At 48.8% G+C, this 18,091-nt stretch overlaps 1 protein-coding gene across 1 annotated transcript in view; it reads right to left on the minus strand.

Moving 5' to 3' along the window:
* Positions 1-18,091, minus strand: part of XPNPEP2 (X-prolyl aminopeptidase (aminopeptidase P) 2, membrane-bound) — a 50,835-nt gene that overhangs the window by 22,006 nt on the left and 10,738 nt on the right. Inside the window, exons 5-11 of the mRNA XM_015406155.1 lie at positions 15,389-15,493; positions 10,595-10,681; positions 8,953-9,099; positions 2,980-3,081; positions 2,028-2,109; positions 228-426; positions 37-126 (exon numbers count right to left, since the gene is read on the minus strand). Coding sequence (XP_015261641.1) covers positions 37-126; positions 228-426; positions 2,028-2,109; positions 2,980-3,081; positions 8,953-9,099; positions 10,595-10,681; positions 15,389-15,493 — 812 coding nt within the window. The remainder of the gene's footprint in view (positions 1-36; positions 127-227; positions 427-2,027; positions 2,110-2,979; positions 3,082-8,952; positions 9,100-10,594; positions 10,682-15,388; positions 15,494-18,091) is intronic.

The following is an 18,091-nucleotide window of genomic DNA, read 5'->3' on the forward strand; positions in this document are numbered from 1 at the left end:
CCAGTCCAGCACGCTAATCACTATACTTCGACATACGTGGGCAGCTTGCAGCATTTCCTGCTCCTTGGAGTTCTTGGCTGCTTTGGTAATCATGACAGGAGAGTAGTTTTCTTCCAGGAGTTTCTCCTGTGGGGAGAAGAAAGGGGGAACCTCGTCAGGCGGGTCTTTCTCCACTGCAAGGCTTCGCTTCCCCTATGTGGCAATCTCTCGTTCTACTTTCTTCTTGCCTGAGGGATGCTCTGATAGAGCCCCAGAGTGGTGTACTCTGTTCCGATCCAAATGCGAACGCTGTCCTGCTGGGCGTAAGATGTCACTCCGGCGCCTGCGTGTTCGTAGCTCTCCACCTGAACGCACAAGGAGCCCGGGCACTGCGCTGTCAGCGACTGGAGAGCCTTTTCACTCAGCCGTTGCCGATCCACAAAGAGACTGAGGGCAAAACGAAGGAGATCAGAACACCAAAGGGGAGGCAGAGAGGAATGGGCTGACTCTGGGTGTGAAAGGGGGGGCCTCCTTTAAGCACGGCTGTTACTTTTCACAAAGAGGTAAATAAGAAAACAGCCACTGATTGTCATACATCGGTCTGTTCATTTTAAATGTGTGGAAACTGATTTATTTATGCCCCCTGCCTTTCTTCCCAGTGAGGAAAAAGAGAAGAGATTGGATTTATACCCCGCCCTTCACTACCCAAAGGTGTCTCAGAGCGGCTTACAAACTCCTTTCCCTTCCCCTCCCCGCAACAGACACCCTGTGAGGTGGGTGGGGCTGAGAGAGCTCTTGACAGAAACTGCTCTTTTTCAAGAACAGCTCTTATCAGAACTATCATCCAATCAGGTGCAAGTGGAGGAGTGGGGAATCAAACCCAGTTCTCCCAGATTAGAGTCCGTGCACTTAACCACTACACCAAAGTGGACCCAAAGTGGCTGACATTCTCCTTTCCTCCATTTTATTCTCACCAAATCCAAGAGAGTGAGGTTAGCCTGAGTGCATGTGACCAGTGTTCCCTCTAAGCTGAGTTAGTGTGGGCTAGCTCACAGTTTTTTAGCCTCCAGCTCACAGATTTTTGTCTTAGCTCAGGAAGAATGGCTCTGGAGCAAACTAATTTATGCAATAACCAAATCACTTGCTCACAACTTTAATGCCAGTGGCTCACAAAGTAGAACTTTTGCTTACAAGACTCCACACCTTAGAGGGAACATTGCATGTGACTGGCCCAAGGTCACCCAATGCGCTTCCATGGCATGAGTGGGGATCTGAACTCAGGTCTCCAAGATCCTATCCTAATACTAATCAGGCTAGGCTACTATTGAGAATGTACTTTAAAAAGGGGGGGGAGCTTGCACCCCCTTCCAGATAGCCTTTGGCTTTAAATGAACAGAAATTCACATAATCAAGTGGCCAATTTTTTAAAAACCTCTTTGGGAAACATTTTAAAACAAACCACTATAAAGACCCATTGAGTTAGGGCAGGTTTCTTTCTTTCTTTTTAAACCAGTGACCCATGAATTGGTTTTTTATGATTCTACACATGTAGTTATAGTGGAAGACATAGATCAGCTTTGAAATATAGGAGACTGAAAAACAGTTCTTTTCCCATTTTTTCCTTAGATCAGTCATTTCATACCCATTTCCATACAGTGCATGCGAGAATCGTCTTGCTAGATCAGGCCACAACTCCATCTTGTTTCAGAGCACCACCCCACTTGCTTGATTTTGCTTGATTTTGTCCTTAGTCCCAGGTGATCAGAGGTATACTGCATCTGAATATGGAGGTTCCACTTGGCTATCATGGCCCGTAGCCGCTAATAGACCCATTACACATCAGCCAATTTAATTCTAATATCAGTTTTGGAAAAACAAAACACCTGATTCCTCTTTGAAGACAGCACTTAACTTTAATCGTAGCTCAGTCCTGGTGCATACAAAGAGAGTACTAATAACATTGTGCCTCTGAGTACATGCAGATAATTTTCCCTTTTATCCCTTTATAATGGCAGCCAGACCCCTAAGATGGCATGGAGCCCAAGTACCTGATATTCCCTTTGATGAGAAGTGTGTATGCATAGAAGACTGGCGTGTGAGGGATGTCATCTCCTCGAAGATTGAAGAGCCCTGTGGAAACAAACAAGTTTGGTTACCCTTTCCTAGACTGCACTTGGGTGGTTGTTGCCCAAGCCACTACCCAGTCCTCCTTCAGAGACAGAGAGGCTATTGCAGACAGAAGGGGCCATGTCAAAGAAGGCCCTGTTACTGGAGCAGGAGACAGGGAACCCATTAATAGCTTGTTCAGAACAGAGAGAAACAAGAAGAGGGTATGAACAGGCAAGACTGGATCTTTGGATGTCCAAAGATTTGGACCTGAAGAATGCTGTGTTCAAAAATGACACACTCTTCGTCACGTATCGTTTTCTCACGACAGTTCGTTCTTACCCAAACACAGTTTCTCCGGACTGCAGCATCTACTGGAAAAATCGTGCCGGGGAGGCGCATTTTTAACCCTGCCTTTTCCATCTCCCAATTGCCCTCCTCCAAGCTGCTTTTAACCTGGGGGACAAATGGCTACTTGGTATGATAACTGTCACATATACTTTGAGCCCCAGTTTTCACTTTTCAAAAAGTTTCTAGCCCCTAAGGATACAAAGACAAGCTTGGAAGTATCAGGAGGACTCGGTTTGTTGAAACTGGAGCGCCGGGTCTGGGGCTAAGTGGGACTTCCCACCGAGAGGTGGGGCCGCAATGCCCTGACAAGCACTTCATAGAACGTATGAAGCTGCAGTATAAGGAGTCGGCTCACTGGTCCACGTAGCCCAGTATTATTACATCTGACTGGCGACAGGCTCTCCCCAGGGTCTTTCCAGGCCAGCCCTAGAATGGATGACCTGATTCAACCTGGGATCTCCTACACTGAATCACGGTCACGGTCAACGTAATATTAATAGCCTCACAACCTACACCCGTAACAGAGTGTAACAGAACACTCACAGGCCGTTTCTTCGAGACCAGACAGCAAGACCGCCGTGGGCTTCTTGGCATGATTCTCCATCTGTTGCAGGATGTTGGAAACCTTCTCCTGCCAGGTGCTCCCTGAAATGAGGGGAAGAAGGTGACGAGGAGGAGGAGAGTCCAGCAGATGAGAGGCCCCCGCGTGGTTCCCTCCCACTCGCCTCCCGTGCGGACAGTGGCTGCCACGTTGCTCCCGAAGGACAGATGACACAATAATATGATTTTGGCTGATTCCCCCAGCGAATTTCTACGGACAGGAGGGATTTACTTCTGCAAAGTGGCCCCTTCTTGCCTCCCTTCTCCCAAGAGCCCCTTGATGTATTACTCTTTGGCAACGGGGGACCCCAGGAACAGCATGGGGGGGGGTTTGGAGGCCTGTAGCAGGAAAAAGAGAATTGGTGAAAATTGCACCATGGAAACCCTCCACGGGATCACAGCTATTATGTATGTGTGAGCAAAGTGCTGTGTTGGGGTATTCTTAATTTTTAAAGTAAATCAGCAGAGTAATCAGCAGAGTATTAAAGAGGCAGAGTCCATGGTGTGTTTAATAGAATATAAAAGTTTACTACAACCTAGCATGGGGAAAAGGTACAAGGGATGTAAAATAACAAAGAGCTAATATTCCTACATCCTTACAGCTAGACAGAACATGGCAGAAGAGAGCGAAGACTAACTTCTTCTTCTTGCTCAGGACAAAGAACCATAAAATGCTAATACTTGGCACTTTGGTCTCCAATCAGAACAACAAACTAGAACTGAAGTTACTGGGCTTTCTAGCTCTCTAAACAGATTGGTTACTTACAAACAAACATGTGACTTAACAAACATCATTAACCCAGTAAATACTGAAGAAGTGTTTTAACTTGTAACACCCAACATGCTGCCAGGGCAAGTTGAAGCTGGCTTATGGCTACAGGGTTGCCAGGTCTTCCCCACACCCCACCCGGGCCACTAGTGGGGGGTAGGGGGTAGGGTTGCCAGATCCAGGTTGGGAAACTGCTGGGGATTTGGGGATGGAGCCCGGGGAGGACAGGGGCCTCAGTGGGGGACAATGCCATAGAACCCACCCTCCAAAGCATCCATTTTCTCCAGGGAACCGATCTCTGCAGAATGGAGATGAGCTGTGATTCTAGGGGGTCCCCAGCTCCCACCTGGAGGCTGGCATCCCTATGGTGACCCCGGCACGGGGCTTTCGAGGGAAGTGAGAAGCAGAGGTGGTCTGCCACTGCCTGCCTTTGCAGAATCTTCCTTGGTGGTCTTCCTTCCAAGGACCGACCCTGCTCAGCTCCCGAGATGTAAGGAGATTGGGCAGTATCATGCTGTCTTCCCTCCCGGCCATTATTTATAACCTCCATATGGTTAGATGTTATACAATTATGTTATTAAAAAAAACAAAAAACCTCTGCTTATTGTCTAACCCCCCCCCAAAAAAAAACCCCCAAACCTAACAAGATCATAACCAGAAGGAGCCAAAAATCAAGGAGAAAGGAGAAGGACAGACAGGGATTTGAGGTCAAAGGCTTAGAAGGAGAGGCAAGTTTTCAGAGTCTGCTTCCACATTTGCAAGGAGGGAGAGATATGGAGAGAGGCCATGAATCCCAGAGGAAAGACACAGCACCAGAGACAGCCGTGAAAGAGGAGGCAATCCGAAGTCTGGCCAAGTGGATCGTACTGACAGTGGGGGAGACAACCAGGGGCAGGTAAGAAGAAGTGGGAACTAAAGGCATTTAAAAACAAAGGTGGCGGTCACACGCGTGAGATAAAGGGGGTGGGGAGCGAGGCGATTTCCCCAGGAGGACCCGCAGTTGCGTGATCACAAAGCCCCCTTTGAAGCTGCAGGGGCAGCCTGCCACCGTGGGATCAGACCACCCAACCGTGGGTGAGTCGGGTTTGGGGTTTTTTGCCATTTCTTCCCGATACGCTTAAACGGGGAATCGATGAATTGCATCTCAGCACGAGGGTTCCCTTTGGAGGGTGCGATGATGCACATACTGAGAAGGGGGGGGAAACAACGGCATGGAGTCGGGATGGCCTGATCAGACCATCCCGACGCCATGATTGTGCGCTGCAGCGATCACACAGGGGGAAGTCTGTCCATGGTAGGGTTGCCAGCCTCCAGGTGGGGCCTGGGGATCTCCTGCTTTTTATAACTGATCCCCAGCCGACAGAGATCAGCTCCCCTGGAGAAAATGGCTGCTTTGAAGGGTGGACTCTATGGCGTTGTACTATGCTGAGGCCCCTCCCCTCCCCAAACCCCGCCCTCTCCTGGCTCCACCCCCAAAGTCTCCAGGTATTTTCCAACCCAGACTTGGCAACCCTAGTCCATGGCCTGTAGCAACCCGTTTGCTACTGGACTTTCCCTGGTGTCTTTTTACTCCACTTCTGCGGCAGAGCAAAATGGGTTGCCGACGGGTGCAGGGCGCTTCCCAGATGTTCGCGTCTGATCGCACCCTTTAAATCCGCCCGGCATTTTGGCGCGGCTAATTATGCATGTGATCACGACCAAACAGTAGTTATTTAATCAGAATCCAGCAGACGCGATGTTAAAGTGTAGACTGAGTCAAATTATATTCGGGTAGAAGATCACAGTTTTGGTTCAAGCCTCAGACCAGGAGCTGAGTGGCCTGGGTTCAGATCCCCATTCAGTCATAAGGTGACCTCGGAACAGACACTTTCCCCTCAGCACAATCTACCTCACAGGGTCACTGTGAGGCCAGAACAAGCACATGGCTCTGAGCTCCTTGAGAAATAGCTAGTTCTCCCTCATGTGCCAGATGGGAGGACGTCACACTTGGAGGTGTACATTCAAAGCACACGAGACAGGAAGTGAATTCAAATGTCTGCTTTGCTTGATCCGGGCTACATTGAGGTAATCTGGGTCAGAAACAAGACTGATCTTTTGGTGTGTGTGTGAGAGAGAGCAAGCACATGTGCACTACATACTTGTTGGCTACGACTGCACTTCTTTGAAAACCCAGACCCACAGTTTGGGGGTGCTCCCACCTCCTGCCTCAATCTTCAGAGGCAGCACCATAGATTTAGATAGATAGAAAGGATCCGGACACAGGGCATCCTGTCCTTCCTGTTATCTGATACTATCCCTTTGAAGTAGAATGCTATTCTTAGGGACAAGACTTCCTTCCGGCTTAACACACTCTCTCTCTCTCCCACACACACAAAGAAGGAGCACATGGTCTCTGTCTTTGCCAACAGGCCAGACTGGCCGCAACCAGGGCCAGGGCTTTTTCGGTGGCGGCTCCTACCTGGTGGAACGAGCTCCCAGTGGAGATCAGGGCCCTGCGGGACCTTGTACCAGGCGTATGAGTAGGAGCCGCCACTACCACCATCATTTTTGTTCCATCTTGCCTGGCCCTGGAAAAGGGAACATCTGTGTCTCCCTGGAGCAGATGACACTGAGGAACAGAGTACGAGTAATACTAGCAATAGAGCAGTGAATCACGCCATCTGTGAGATAGCATCTAGAGCACTTTATTAATATTTGGTTGTAATGTTATTTGTATAGTGGTGGTTTTAAACTGGTTTTAAATATGTTTTATATTGGCGTATACCCTTGTAAGCCGCCCTGAGCCCGCACAGTGGGGAGGGCGGGGTATAAATCGAATCAAATAAAAAATAAAATAAAAAACATGGATGCAGGACAGGCATTCTCCATCAGCATCCATCTAGCTAGTTAGATTAGATTCTATCGCTATTTCTCAACCTGCACTATCTAGAATGTAGTTCCTTGAATAAAGGAATCTTATTAGTTTGAAACTGATAAGTGACTTCTGCGATCTGATGGGACTGGGCTATCCTGGGCCGCCCAGGTCAGGGTGCTTCTAATATGTGTGCCAAGTGCTGTCAAGTTCCAGTCGACTTATGGTGATCCCCAGCAAGGGGCTTTCAAGGCAAGTGAGAAGCAGAGGTGGTTTGTCATTGCCTTCCCCTGCACAGTCTTCCTTGGTGGTCTCACATCCCAGTATCGACCCTGTTTGGCTTCCGAGATCTGATGAGATCAAGCTATACCATGCCACCTTCCTTCCCTAGCTTCTAATAGACACATAAATAAATAAATACATTCTCAATAGTGGTGCAATGTACAATTTTTTAAGCATTTGCATTGATCATAAGAGGCAGGGGTAGGTACTCAGGATACACAAAGGTATTATAAATGCTTGAAAGTGACAACATTCCTATTCAAAAGAAATTATGTTTCTTCAGAGAATATAAGTAGCAACGCAGCTTGCATGGAGATTGTACATTCAGTGAACAAATTATTTTGCTGCATGAGCTGGAAAGCTGTGTATATTAATCATAAGAACATAAGAGGCGCCAATGTTGGATCAGGCCAATGGCCCATTCAGTCCAACACTCTGTCACACAGTGGCCAAAAATACCAGGTGCCATCAGGAGGTCCAGCAGTGGGGCCAGGACACTAGGAGCCCTCCCACTATTGACCCCCCCCAGCACCAAAAATACAGAGCATCACTTGCCCCAGAGTCTCTATCTATACCTTGTGGCTAATAGCCACCGATGGACCTCTGCTCCATATGCTTATCTAATTCCCTCTTGAAGCCGTCCATGCTTGTAGCTGTTGCTACACTCACACATACTCAGGAAAACGAGCATCTTTGCGACTATACCATGCAATGAGCCACATATCAACATGGGTAGCTTCCAACCAGAAATGCTTTCTGTATAAGAATTCTGGCAGACTGGAAGTAGACCTCAAAGATGATTGCCATAATCCAGGTATTAAGGAACAGTTGAAATAAACCACTTGCTAATTTATCTAAAAGTTTCCTATCTCTTCTTTTTACTGAGACTGGCCTTCAAGGCAGGTATTAATTTATTTTAAACAATACAGAAACCTATATTACATCTAGCTGACAACAATACAATCTAAACTCCAAAACGTACAGGATGGCCACAGTAAACAGCAGTTAGAATATTTGCCACCAAAAGCTCAAGAGAACAGGAAAGCTTTAGACTGGGACCAGAAGTATAGCAGCATCTTTGTCCAGGAAGCATGCCTGGAGAGGCAGTTCCACAATCAGGGTGCCAGCACAAAAAGACCCTGTCTGAAGGAGTGATACCAGAAGCACTGCCTCAGATCAGCATGACAGAGTAGCATAAAGAAAACATCAGGTCCCTGCCCTGAGAAGCTTACAATGGCCTCGGCCACACGGGCAGGAAAATGCGGGGAATGTTTGCCCCGGAGCAAACTAACGCGCGACTGCGCAATCAGGCATCGGGTTGAGGTCCCGTCGAGCTCCTGTGGTTAGGGGGGAGGTGCCGATCACACAACGCGGCAAAGAAGTGGAGCGGCGCAGCAAACGGGGTTGTTGTTTTTTTTTTTTAAACTGAAATGTTCGCATGCTCCGTTGGGTGCTTGTGCGCATCCATGGAGACTTGGGGGGAAAAAAACCCTTTTTGCGAGGGGACATGGGCGGGCACCGGAACTACCACCGGAAACGCGATCAGACGCCCGCCCTTGCCCCGCGGTTTCCAGAAACTAGTACCTCCGAGGTACTAGTTTGTTACCCCGCATCTTCAGCGGAAAGCCTCGGGTGCGCCACGGGAGCTCTACGCTTCCCAGATGTGGCGGTGAGATCGCGCCCGGAAAATCCGCCTATCTTCCGTCTCTCTAGCATGCCTAATGCTCCGTGTGACCGGGGCCAATATTTAGATAATGGGGGTGGGGAGAAAGATAATAGAATGTGAGACAGGAAAAGAGAGGCCAGGGATGGGAGCAAGGAATGTACACAACAGAGTTGACCAGCTCAACATTAGGCCAAGGCAAACAGAAAAGAAGAAGGGTAGCTAAGACCAGTATTGATAACTCTTCCTGGTCCCCCTTCATTTCACTAGTCTTATTCTGAAAACAGGCCCATGCTGCCAAAGATGATGCAGGGCAGGTGAGCAAAAGATGTTCAAGACCAAAGAACATACCAGTGAAGTTGTCTGGGAGTTGGTAGATCTCACTGGTGGGTGGAGGAGGCCTCTGTGTGCCCCACACCTGGTCTACTAGGTTGCCTTCTATGGGAGTGAGGATCATATTCGAATCCTGGAGGGCTTGATTGAAGTTTTCCCAGTCATCTGTTGAAACAGACTATCAGGCAAGCAAATCCAGAAAGCCACGTCCTTCCAGCTGTCCCATGATTCTCTCGGCAAAAGATTAGCCAGTGTGGTGTAATGGCTGTCAGGTTAGGACTCGGGAAGCCACAGTTCAAACCCCCATAAAATTCACCAAGTGACTGTGAGACAGCCAGCCAGCCAGCCAGCCAGCCAGCCAGCCAGCCAGTCAGCCAGCCTCTCTCTCTCTCTCTCTCTCTCTCTCATCTCTCTCTCTCTCTCTCTCTCTCTCTCTCTCTCTCTCTCTCTCAGCCTAGCCTACCTCACAGGTTTGTTGTAAGGATAAAACGGAGATAGAACCTGTAGTGGTGTCCTGAGCTCTTTGGTGGAAAGGTGGGATACAAACTGTGACGTTTTTGCTCTTCCCCTACATGTGATCCCTATATGAGAGCCAGCATAGTGTAGTGGTTAAGAGCACCAGACTCTATTCTGGAGAACCGGGTTTGATTCCCCAGTCTTCCTCCACATGGAGCCTGCTGGGTGATCTTGGGCCAGTCCCAGTTCTCTCAGAACTGTTTCAGCCCCATAGACCTCACAAGGTGCCTGTTGTGGGGAGAAGAAGGGAAGGCGATTGTAAGACACTTTGAGACTCCTTAAGGTAGAGAAAAGCAGGGTGTAAAAACCTACTCTTATTATTTATTTGTAACCTCTGTAAAGGCACCTCTCTGTAGTCTTCTAAGACATTCTTTATTTTTGCTGCCACCCAAGTCTCTCGCCTCAGAATTCTTAGCTGGACCCAAAGAACAGGACGACTTAGTTGTATGTGGCAGATTGTCAGACCAGTCAGGGCATGGGGGCGGCTCTGAGGTAAAAGAGGATCCTTTACTCTAAAATAAACAGTTGCTTTTCTTAAACATTAATAGATTTTACTTTTAATCAAAACAGCGTAAACCATTTCTGTATGGCTTAATGGTTTGATACACGCATAATAATTTCAGATAGGTGTACAGTCCTTCTTGTTTCTCAAACGTTCCTGAAACAGACCTAGCCACAAAGTCTTATTTTCTCCCTTGCCACCCAGGCTAATAACTTCCACACAGAACACACATTTCTCTCACAGCACTTTGCAGCCCCTGACTCAGGCTTCTTCCTACACACCCACACCCGGCAACTCCTTCCTAGGTTATGGCTACCATCCAACCATAACATATTTCACTTGCCCACCCATCCCCTCTCTTTCTTCTTCTACAGACCTGCATTCAAGATTACGGCAACATACATTTAAAACTCCACACTAAAGCGGAGAAATAAAACACACACGTATTTACATGGCAAAACACCACACAAGCCATCACAGATAAGCTTGAAAAAGCAGGACCAAATATGCCAACATGATCTTTCAAGGCACAAGCAGGCAACGAAAGAAAGGAAAGCGTAGCTTCCCCTTAGGTGAATGCAGCCCTCTGCTGTTGAAAACTCCCCTTCTGTGAATCGACCCTGTTCAAGAGTCATTTCCTACCAATGGAAGTGAGGTAAGGATCCAATCCAATCTTCTCCCCACCAGGAACTTCCTTAAGAATCCACTCGCCAATAGACGTAATCAAGCCTGCAAGAGAAAGGAGACATCAAGAAGGGCAAAACAGGCTGCCTCCCTGAAGGGCCTGACGGCTGCGCGGCTCACAATACAGCGGCTGGCTACAATTACCCAGAGCGCAACAGCTGGATGCTGAGGTGGTATGATAGAATGGCTAAGGGAATGAGCCGCAGGAAGGACAAAGGTAGGCCCGTAGCTACGGTGGGGCTATCCGGGGCTCCGCCCCCTTTCTTAAAGCCACAGCCCCACAGGATTTTCTCCCCCTTAAGGTTTCCCCCCAACTTTTTCTTACAAGTTTTTAAAGGCGCCACACCAACAACAAACCCCAGCCCACGGCTGCTCCCACCCCTTTCTGAGAAGAAGTCTCCTTTTTGCCACCCACCAGCCTGCCTGCTTGCCTGCCGTCACCCTCTCTCTCGCCTTGCCCTCCCTCCCACCGGCGCCATTGCACAGAACCATCAGAGCTGACCAGAGAAATCGCCCATGTCCGAGGCTGCCCTGCACCCCTTCTGGCAGGTTCAGAAGCTGGGTTTAGACAGCCGCTGGGCTGTGAGCAATTCGGTTGGGAAGGGGAGGAGAACCAGATCTGCCGCAGGCTGCCACGTGTAACTCTATTACGTCCGGTGTTCCCCCTAAGCTGAGTTAGTGTGAGCTAGCTCACAGTTTTTTAGCCTCCGGCTCACACATTTTTGTCTTGGCTCAGGAAGGATGGCTCCAGAGCAAACTAATTTATGCAGTAGCCAAAACACCTGCTCACAACTTTAATGCCGGTAGTTCACAAAGCAGAATTTTTGCTCACAAGACTCCACAGCTTAGAGGGAGCATTGGCCTGGAAGGAGGGGGGCTTCCAAATGAATGTAAGTTTAAGCCCCCTTTAAAATTTAAAAAACCCCAAAGAAAAATCCTAGCTACAGGTCTGGATGAAGGCAGGAGCAGGTACAAGGTTTTCTGGTGCAGGGCAAAGCTCTCTTCAATCCTGCTTTCCCTCTTTCGTGATACTCATACCCAGCTCCAGTCTTACTGCAGGTTTTTGCCCCGGCCCCACTATAATAATATAACCGCTGTAACCTGGATGGCCCAGGCTAACCTGATCTCATCAGACCTTGGAAGCTAAGCAGGGTTGGCCTTGGTTAGTACTTGGATCGGAGACCACCAAGGAAGTCTAAGCTAGCTACGTGGAGGCAGGCAATGGCAAACCACCTCTGAGCATGTCTTGCCTGGAAAACCCAGGGGGTCACCATAAGGCGGCTGCGACTTGATGGTACTTTCCACCCCACCCCCTGTTAACAGGCATTCTTTTTTCAGGTACCCAACGTATAGATTTATAGATCTACGGAATTTTTTGAAGTTGCTTTTTAAAAAAGACAAAACCTGAAGCACTGTTCTGGGAAAGGGAGGAGAGGTGGGTTTGTGACTGCCACGAGAGCCCGCCAGTTAGCACTCGGCATAGCTGGATTCTCCCGGAAACACAACAAACTGGTAGCGCCTGGGCTTGTTTGGAAATTTGCATGTCTGTCCAAAAGGGGTTAGTGCAGATCCACAGTGGGGCTCTTGCTCATGCTTCGTACATCTTTGGCCACGGTCACACTGGGGGAAAAGGCACGGCTAAAGTGCAGCTTTTTTGAGCCGCATCAAAAGAGAAGCGCGGCGGCAGGATCAGACAGATCCCCCCAGCCTCCGCGCAGGTCCTCCCCGGCATGATCAGATGCCGAGAGGAAGCCACGGACCGGAGAGCGAGGCAAGCCCGCTGTGGATGCATGTGCATGCGCAGTTCGGCTGGACCTCGCATGCTGCGAGAGAGACGGGTGCGCCGGCGATCAGACGGCCATCCCTGCAGTGGATTTTCTGGTAAGTACTAGTGTTTTCTAGGGGTTTTTTTAATCCGCATCTTCGGCCGGAAGAGACAGATCGGGGACGGGTGCGCGCCACTTCCCAGATGTTGCGGTGTGATCGCGCCCGCTTGATGCGCCCCCGATCCGTCCCTCTTGCGGATCAAAGCCTCCCGTGTGACCAGGGCCTTTATCTCTCTTCCCTCCAAGTCCCCAGTTTAATTCTCAACAAGAAATCATTGCAAGCGACTGTCTCTCTGCTGCCCATTAGCAATACGGGGGTAACAAAACTAGCCTGTTTGTACAGAACTGTTGTAAGCGTTGCATAGACAAAGAGTACTGTTAGTACTACAATATTTCACTGTAAACCAGCTGGCCTCCATAGAGGTAAGGATCTCTACACACATTGGGGCTCCCCAGATATTCAGTGAAACACAACATTGTAAATTAGCCAAAAGGTAATATTCAGGGGTCGTTTTGTAGAAAAAGAGCTAGGGGAACTCATTAGCATAACTCATTAGCATATGCCACACCCCCTGACATCACCGGAAGTGTGTCATAAGGCCACACACCCTGCCCCCAACGGTCCTGGCCGTCGCCGGTGGCCTTGCAGCTCCACTGCCGAGCCCCATGAGGGGCCTGGCGGTGGACCTGCAAGGCCGGCGGGAGTGCAAGGAAGCCCCGCAAAGGCCCTCCCTGGCCCCAGGCAGGCAGGGGTGGGGAGAGGCAGGGAGGAAGCAACTTACCCTCCCTCTTCTCCTGCCTCCTCCTGGCTGAATGAGGGCCGGAAGCAGGGCGGCCGGAAGCAGGGGGCGGGGCTTCGTCATGTGCCCCGCTCCCCGTACCTCACCCGGGGGAACTGCGATCCCTCGCGTTCCCCCCCGAAATGACCTCTGGTAATATTAATTCTAAAAAACCACCCTCAGGAAGACAGAATAAGGGGATACCAACAGAAGGAATATCATCTGACCACTGTATTCTCCAGCCTGCTAATATTCATCCTTGGGAGGATTCCCAGGTGCACAGAAAAATACACCCTGATAAATTTACCATGAGGCAAAGAAAGCCCCAAATGACTTGAAGATGACTGAGCATGCTCCAGAGGGGTGGAATGTTGAGAACAGATGAGAGCCAATTGAAGGGAAAGAAGGGGGAGTGTGCGAAATTAGTGTACTGGAGGAGGAGGAGGAGATTGGATTTATACCCCACCCTTCACTACCCAAAGGAGTCTCAGAGCGACTTACAGTCTCCTTTTCCTTCCCCTCCCCACAACAGACACCCTGTGAGGAAGGTGGGGCTGAGAGAGCTCTTTCAAGGACTGCCCATGAGAGAACAGCTCTGAAAGAACTTGTAACTGACCCAAGATCACACCAGCAGCTGCATGTGGAGTAGTGGGGAATCAAACCTGGTTCTCCCAGGTTAGAGTCCACACTCCTAACCACTACGCCAAACTGACTGTCCGGGGCAGGGGGGATAGCAGGGAAGGAGTTATGAACTGTGCACCTCCCACCATGATTCCTCGTGGAACTCCAGCCTGTCACTTTATCTAACAGTAAAGAACATAAGAAACAGCCCTGCAGTGGTCCATCTAGTCCAGCACCAGCCACATTTCCTCAGGATATCTGGCAAGATTGATTCAGCCTCATCTTCGTAGGGCTTTCATGCGAGCTCGGACGCCCTTCCCTCTGCTGCTTTATTGGGTAGGTTCAAGACAATTCCCTACAAAGATAGATTGTGCCCATGTGGGATGGGGGAAATTGACTCTATTGGAAATGTGCTTTCGTACTGTAAATTCCACTATGACATCCGTGCTGTTTACATTGAACCTGTGATGGATCCCCTTTTGGGCCAATCTGATGAGTATAAAACCATTTCTTTATTGTCTTCTAAAAATATAGAAATTATTGAACCTGTAGCAAAAATTTTTTAATGAGGTACCTAGGAGGAGAGGCTCATATTAAGGCCATTCGGAATGTGCTACCCACCCTGGCTATCTTGAGGGTTTATGCTGCACGCTGTACTTTATCTCCCCCATTTAAAGCCAACCAGTCTGGTGGCCATCACCACATAATAGCACCCCCCCATGCCAATCACAAAAGCAGCACAACGGGGGGCCCTACAGACAAGGAAGAGGTTTACTATACACTTTCCAGGTATGCAGGAAAGCATGACTTTGTAAATTCATCAAAAGGGAGGAAAGTCCTGGCTTGATGAGGACAAAATAGGCTCCAAGAGCGCAGATATGCTGAGTGCAGCTGAGCATTAATTAAAGGAGGGGAAAGAGGAGAAGAAATCAGCATGCACAAGCACTGGAGAATTTACTGAATCCTTCTGGGGTGAATCCAAATTGTCCCAACCCCCCTGATTTTTCATGGGCCCCCAGATTGTTGTTGTTATGTATTGGGATTGAATCATCCCTGATTGAATCACCCCAGAGACTGCCTGAGCTTGAAACACAAGAACAATAGCCGACTAGGACTCTGGAATAAACCAATCAAGTAGTGATGTTATGTAAATAGCCTATCACTGGGAGTGGGGTGTGTTTGGGTGTGGCAACTGCATGCTATTTAACAGAGCTGAGGCTCTGGAGTCTTGTCTTGTAGTTTTGCTGAAATCACTGAATAAACCTGAGCTGATCACGGCCAAGCGTCTAGAACCCAGTATTTAATAGTTGTTGTTACCCTCTTGGGCTTGGTCTGAGAATAAAGCGGCACCTGCCCAATAACCCAGCTTTACACACCTGGTAAAAGTACAGGCATCTGGCCACCTCTTTCCCAGCATGGCCTCCAAATGTGCTATCATAGACCTGCTTTCCTTTTACATGGGCTTGCCAGCTGGCACAAGTCCAGAAGGAGGAGCGCAAAAAGCACAGTTTAAGGTGGGGACTGACCTGATTTATGCAGCTCCCAGTTGCAGTCCATCTGGCGCTCCGCCTGGACCCAGTACCGACTGTCGGTGAAGAGGGCTGCCTTCTGTAGAGTAACCACTCCCGTCCCTGGGGCAGGCAAGCACAGCAGGTCTTTAATGTTTAAGAGGAGAGAAGTCTATGCATAATTGGCAGAAAAGAGCAAGAGTCCAGTAGCACTTTGAAGACTAACAAAATGTGTGGCAGGGTAGGAGCTTTCGTGAGTCACTGGCCTCACTTCTTCAGATATCTGATGAAATTTTGTTAGTCTTTAAGGTGCTACTGGAATCTTGCTCTTTTCTACTGCTGTCCATGGCTATCCATCTTGATCTATGCAAAATTGGTAAATAACTCCTTCGATGTGGAATCCCCTATCTCAGCAATGCTTTTGCTGGCTGTGTTTAGGGAACCGCACTCTACACATGCTTAGAGGAACATTACTAATTTATTATCAATGGAAACCTTCTGCTGAAATCAGGACCCAGGCCTGAATCTAGATGAGTCCTGGTTCTAATTTAAATCCTGTTTCCAGAGATGCCGAACAGCATTTTCACAACTGATAAGATAAATGCTCTTTTAAAAAGTCTGGAATGCATCACTTGGGACTGTTGTTAATGGCCACAAAGAGTAGAGCCATCTTTAAACCAAGATGCACATTTCAGTCAATGGCAGTTTGACACTCAAATTACAGGCGTCGAAAATGAAAATCCAGATTTAAGTGGCACTCCGGAAAACCACCCAAGTCTAAGAGTCTGCTCACTGACTAATTTCACAGCTTCTCGCTTTATACAGCAAACGCAAATGCTGTGTGTACACCAGCGGTTTCCACAGGAAACATGTAAACTGGGAGGGGCACGCATGCAGCTGAAAACCATGAAGCCATTAGGATTCCCAGGTGCATGTATACAGACATTTAACCATGAGTCCATGATCTGCTGCTCGCAAAACAAAGGTCTGCTGCAGGAAAGAAACACTGGTGTACACACAGTTTGCTGCATAAAATGTGGAACTGCCCAGTGCTGGGCTCAAGCCAGTCTTGAGGCCCCGCCTCCAGAATCCTGACATCTGGGAGGGTGAGCTGAGTCACCCGATGGAGCAGGGGCCAGCAACCTTTCGTAACCAAAGCAGTCAACGTTCAGAGCAAGAGAGCGACAGAGAGCCACTATGAGAAAGACCATTTGCATACTGTACAACATTACCCATAATGGAAATGTTGATTAATAATCCATAAAGCTTCCCCAGCCCAAACACTGATTGTTGTCAGTCCTTTATTAAGAAATGGAGTTATAAGTAACATTTATATGCAGGAGCCCCCTGCAATTGTTTTAGAGCACGTCCTGTGCAAGGTTTGCCCTTGGATTACTGGCAGCTGCTCACCTCTATCATTTCCCTTTCTGTAAAGCACTTCTGAGAAGCCCTTAAGTCCCATTAAAATCTCTGCCTGCCATTCCCCTCACAGACTGGTTAATCCCCCCCCCCCACCTTCAATCCTTACAGAGTTCGCTGTCTTTTTCAAAGAGGCACATTTGCTTCTGTATTGAGCCCCAGGATAGAACTCCATAGGATGTAACGCCAATCTTGCAGCGGATGCACTGGCTCCCAATTAGTTTATGGTGCCAATTCAAGGAGTTGGGTTTGACCTACAAAGACCTAAACAGTCTGGGACACACACACACTCCATCCCTTTGGGACTGCCTCTCCCAATGTGACCGCCCTCGCCCCCTTCGGTTGTCATCATGGGCCCTACCGCAGGTGCCAGTTCCACAAATGTTGTTGTTGTTCAGTCGCACAGTCAAGTCTGACTCTTCGCGACCCCATGGACCAGGTCCCGCCAGGCCTTCCTGTCTTCCGCCGTCCTCTGAAGTTTGCTCAATTTCATGTTCGTTGCATCTATGACACTGTCTAACCATCTCATCCTTTGCTGTCCCCGTCTTCTTTGACCTTCAGTCTTTCCCAGCATCAGGGTCTTCTCCAGTGAGTGCTCCCTTCTCATTGGGTGGCCAAAGTATTTGAGCTTCAGTTTCATTATCTGGCCTTCCAGGAAACAGTCAGGGTTGATTTCTTTTAGGATTGACTGATTTGACCTTCTTGCAGTCCAAGGGACACTCAAGAGTCTTCTCCAGCACCATAGTTCAAACGAATCTATTCTTCAGCGCTCGGCCTTCCTTATAGTCCAACTCTCGCAGCCATACATGACTACTGGGAATACCATTGCTTTGACCATGCAGACTTTTGTTGACAGGGTGATGTCTCTACTTTTTATCGTGCTCTTTAGGTTCGCCATCGCTTTCCTCCCAAGGAGCAGGCGTCTTTTAATATCATGGCTGCTGTCACAGTCTGCGGTGATCTGGGATCCCAGGAATGTGAAGTCTGTCACTACTTCCACGACTTCCCCTTCTGTTTGCCAAGGAGTGATGGGACACTCCTATGTGCCAAGGAATGATGCCACAAATAGCCTGCTAGTTATCCACTAGGACAAGAGCCTTCTCAGTGGCTGTCCCTACCCTCTGGAACCAGTTCCCCAGGGAGGTTCATGCCCCGCGGAATCTATTAGTATTCCATAGGGCAAGCAAGGCTGCCTTGTTTCACGCAGCATTTAATTAACTAAGAGTATGGGAGTGCTGGCTGCCTGTCCAGATTTGTTTCCAGAGCTGATGACTCCCTGCACTTGACGGTGTGCCCTTAATC

The sequence above is a fragment of the Gekko japonicus genome, unplaced genomic scaffold (assembly GCF_001447785.1).
Source record: "Gekko japonicus isolate JY-2015 unplaced genomic scaffold, Gekko_japonicus_V1.1 scaffold1040, whole genome shotgun sequence".
NCBI lineage: Eukaryota > Metazoa > Chordata > Lepidosauria > Squamata > Gekkonidae > Gekko > Gekko japonicus.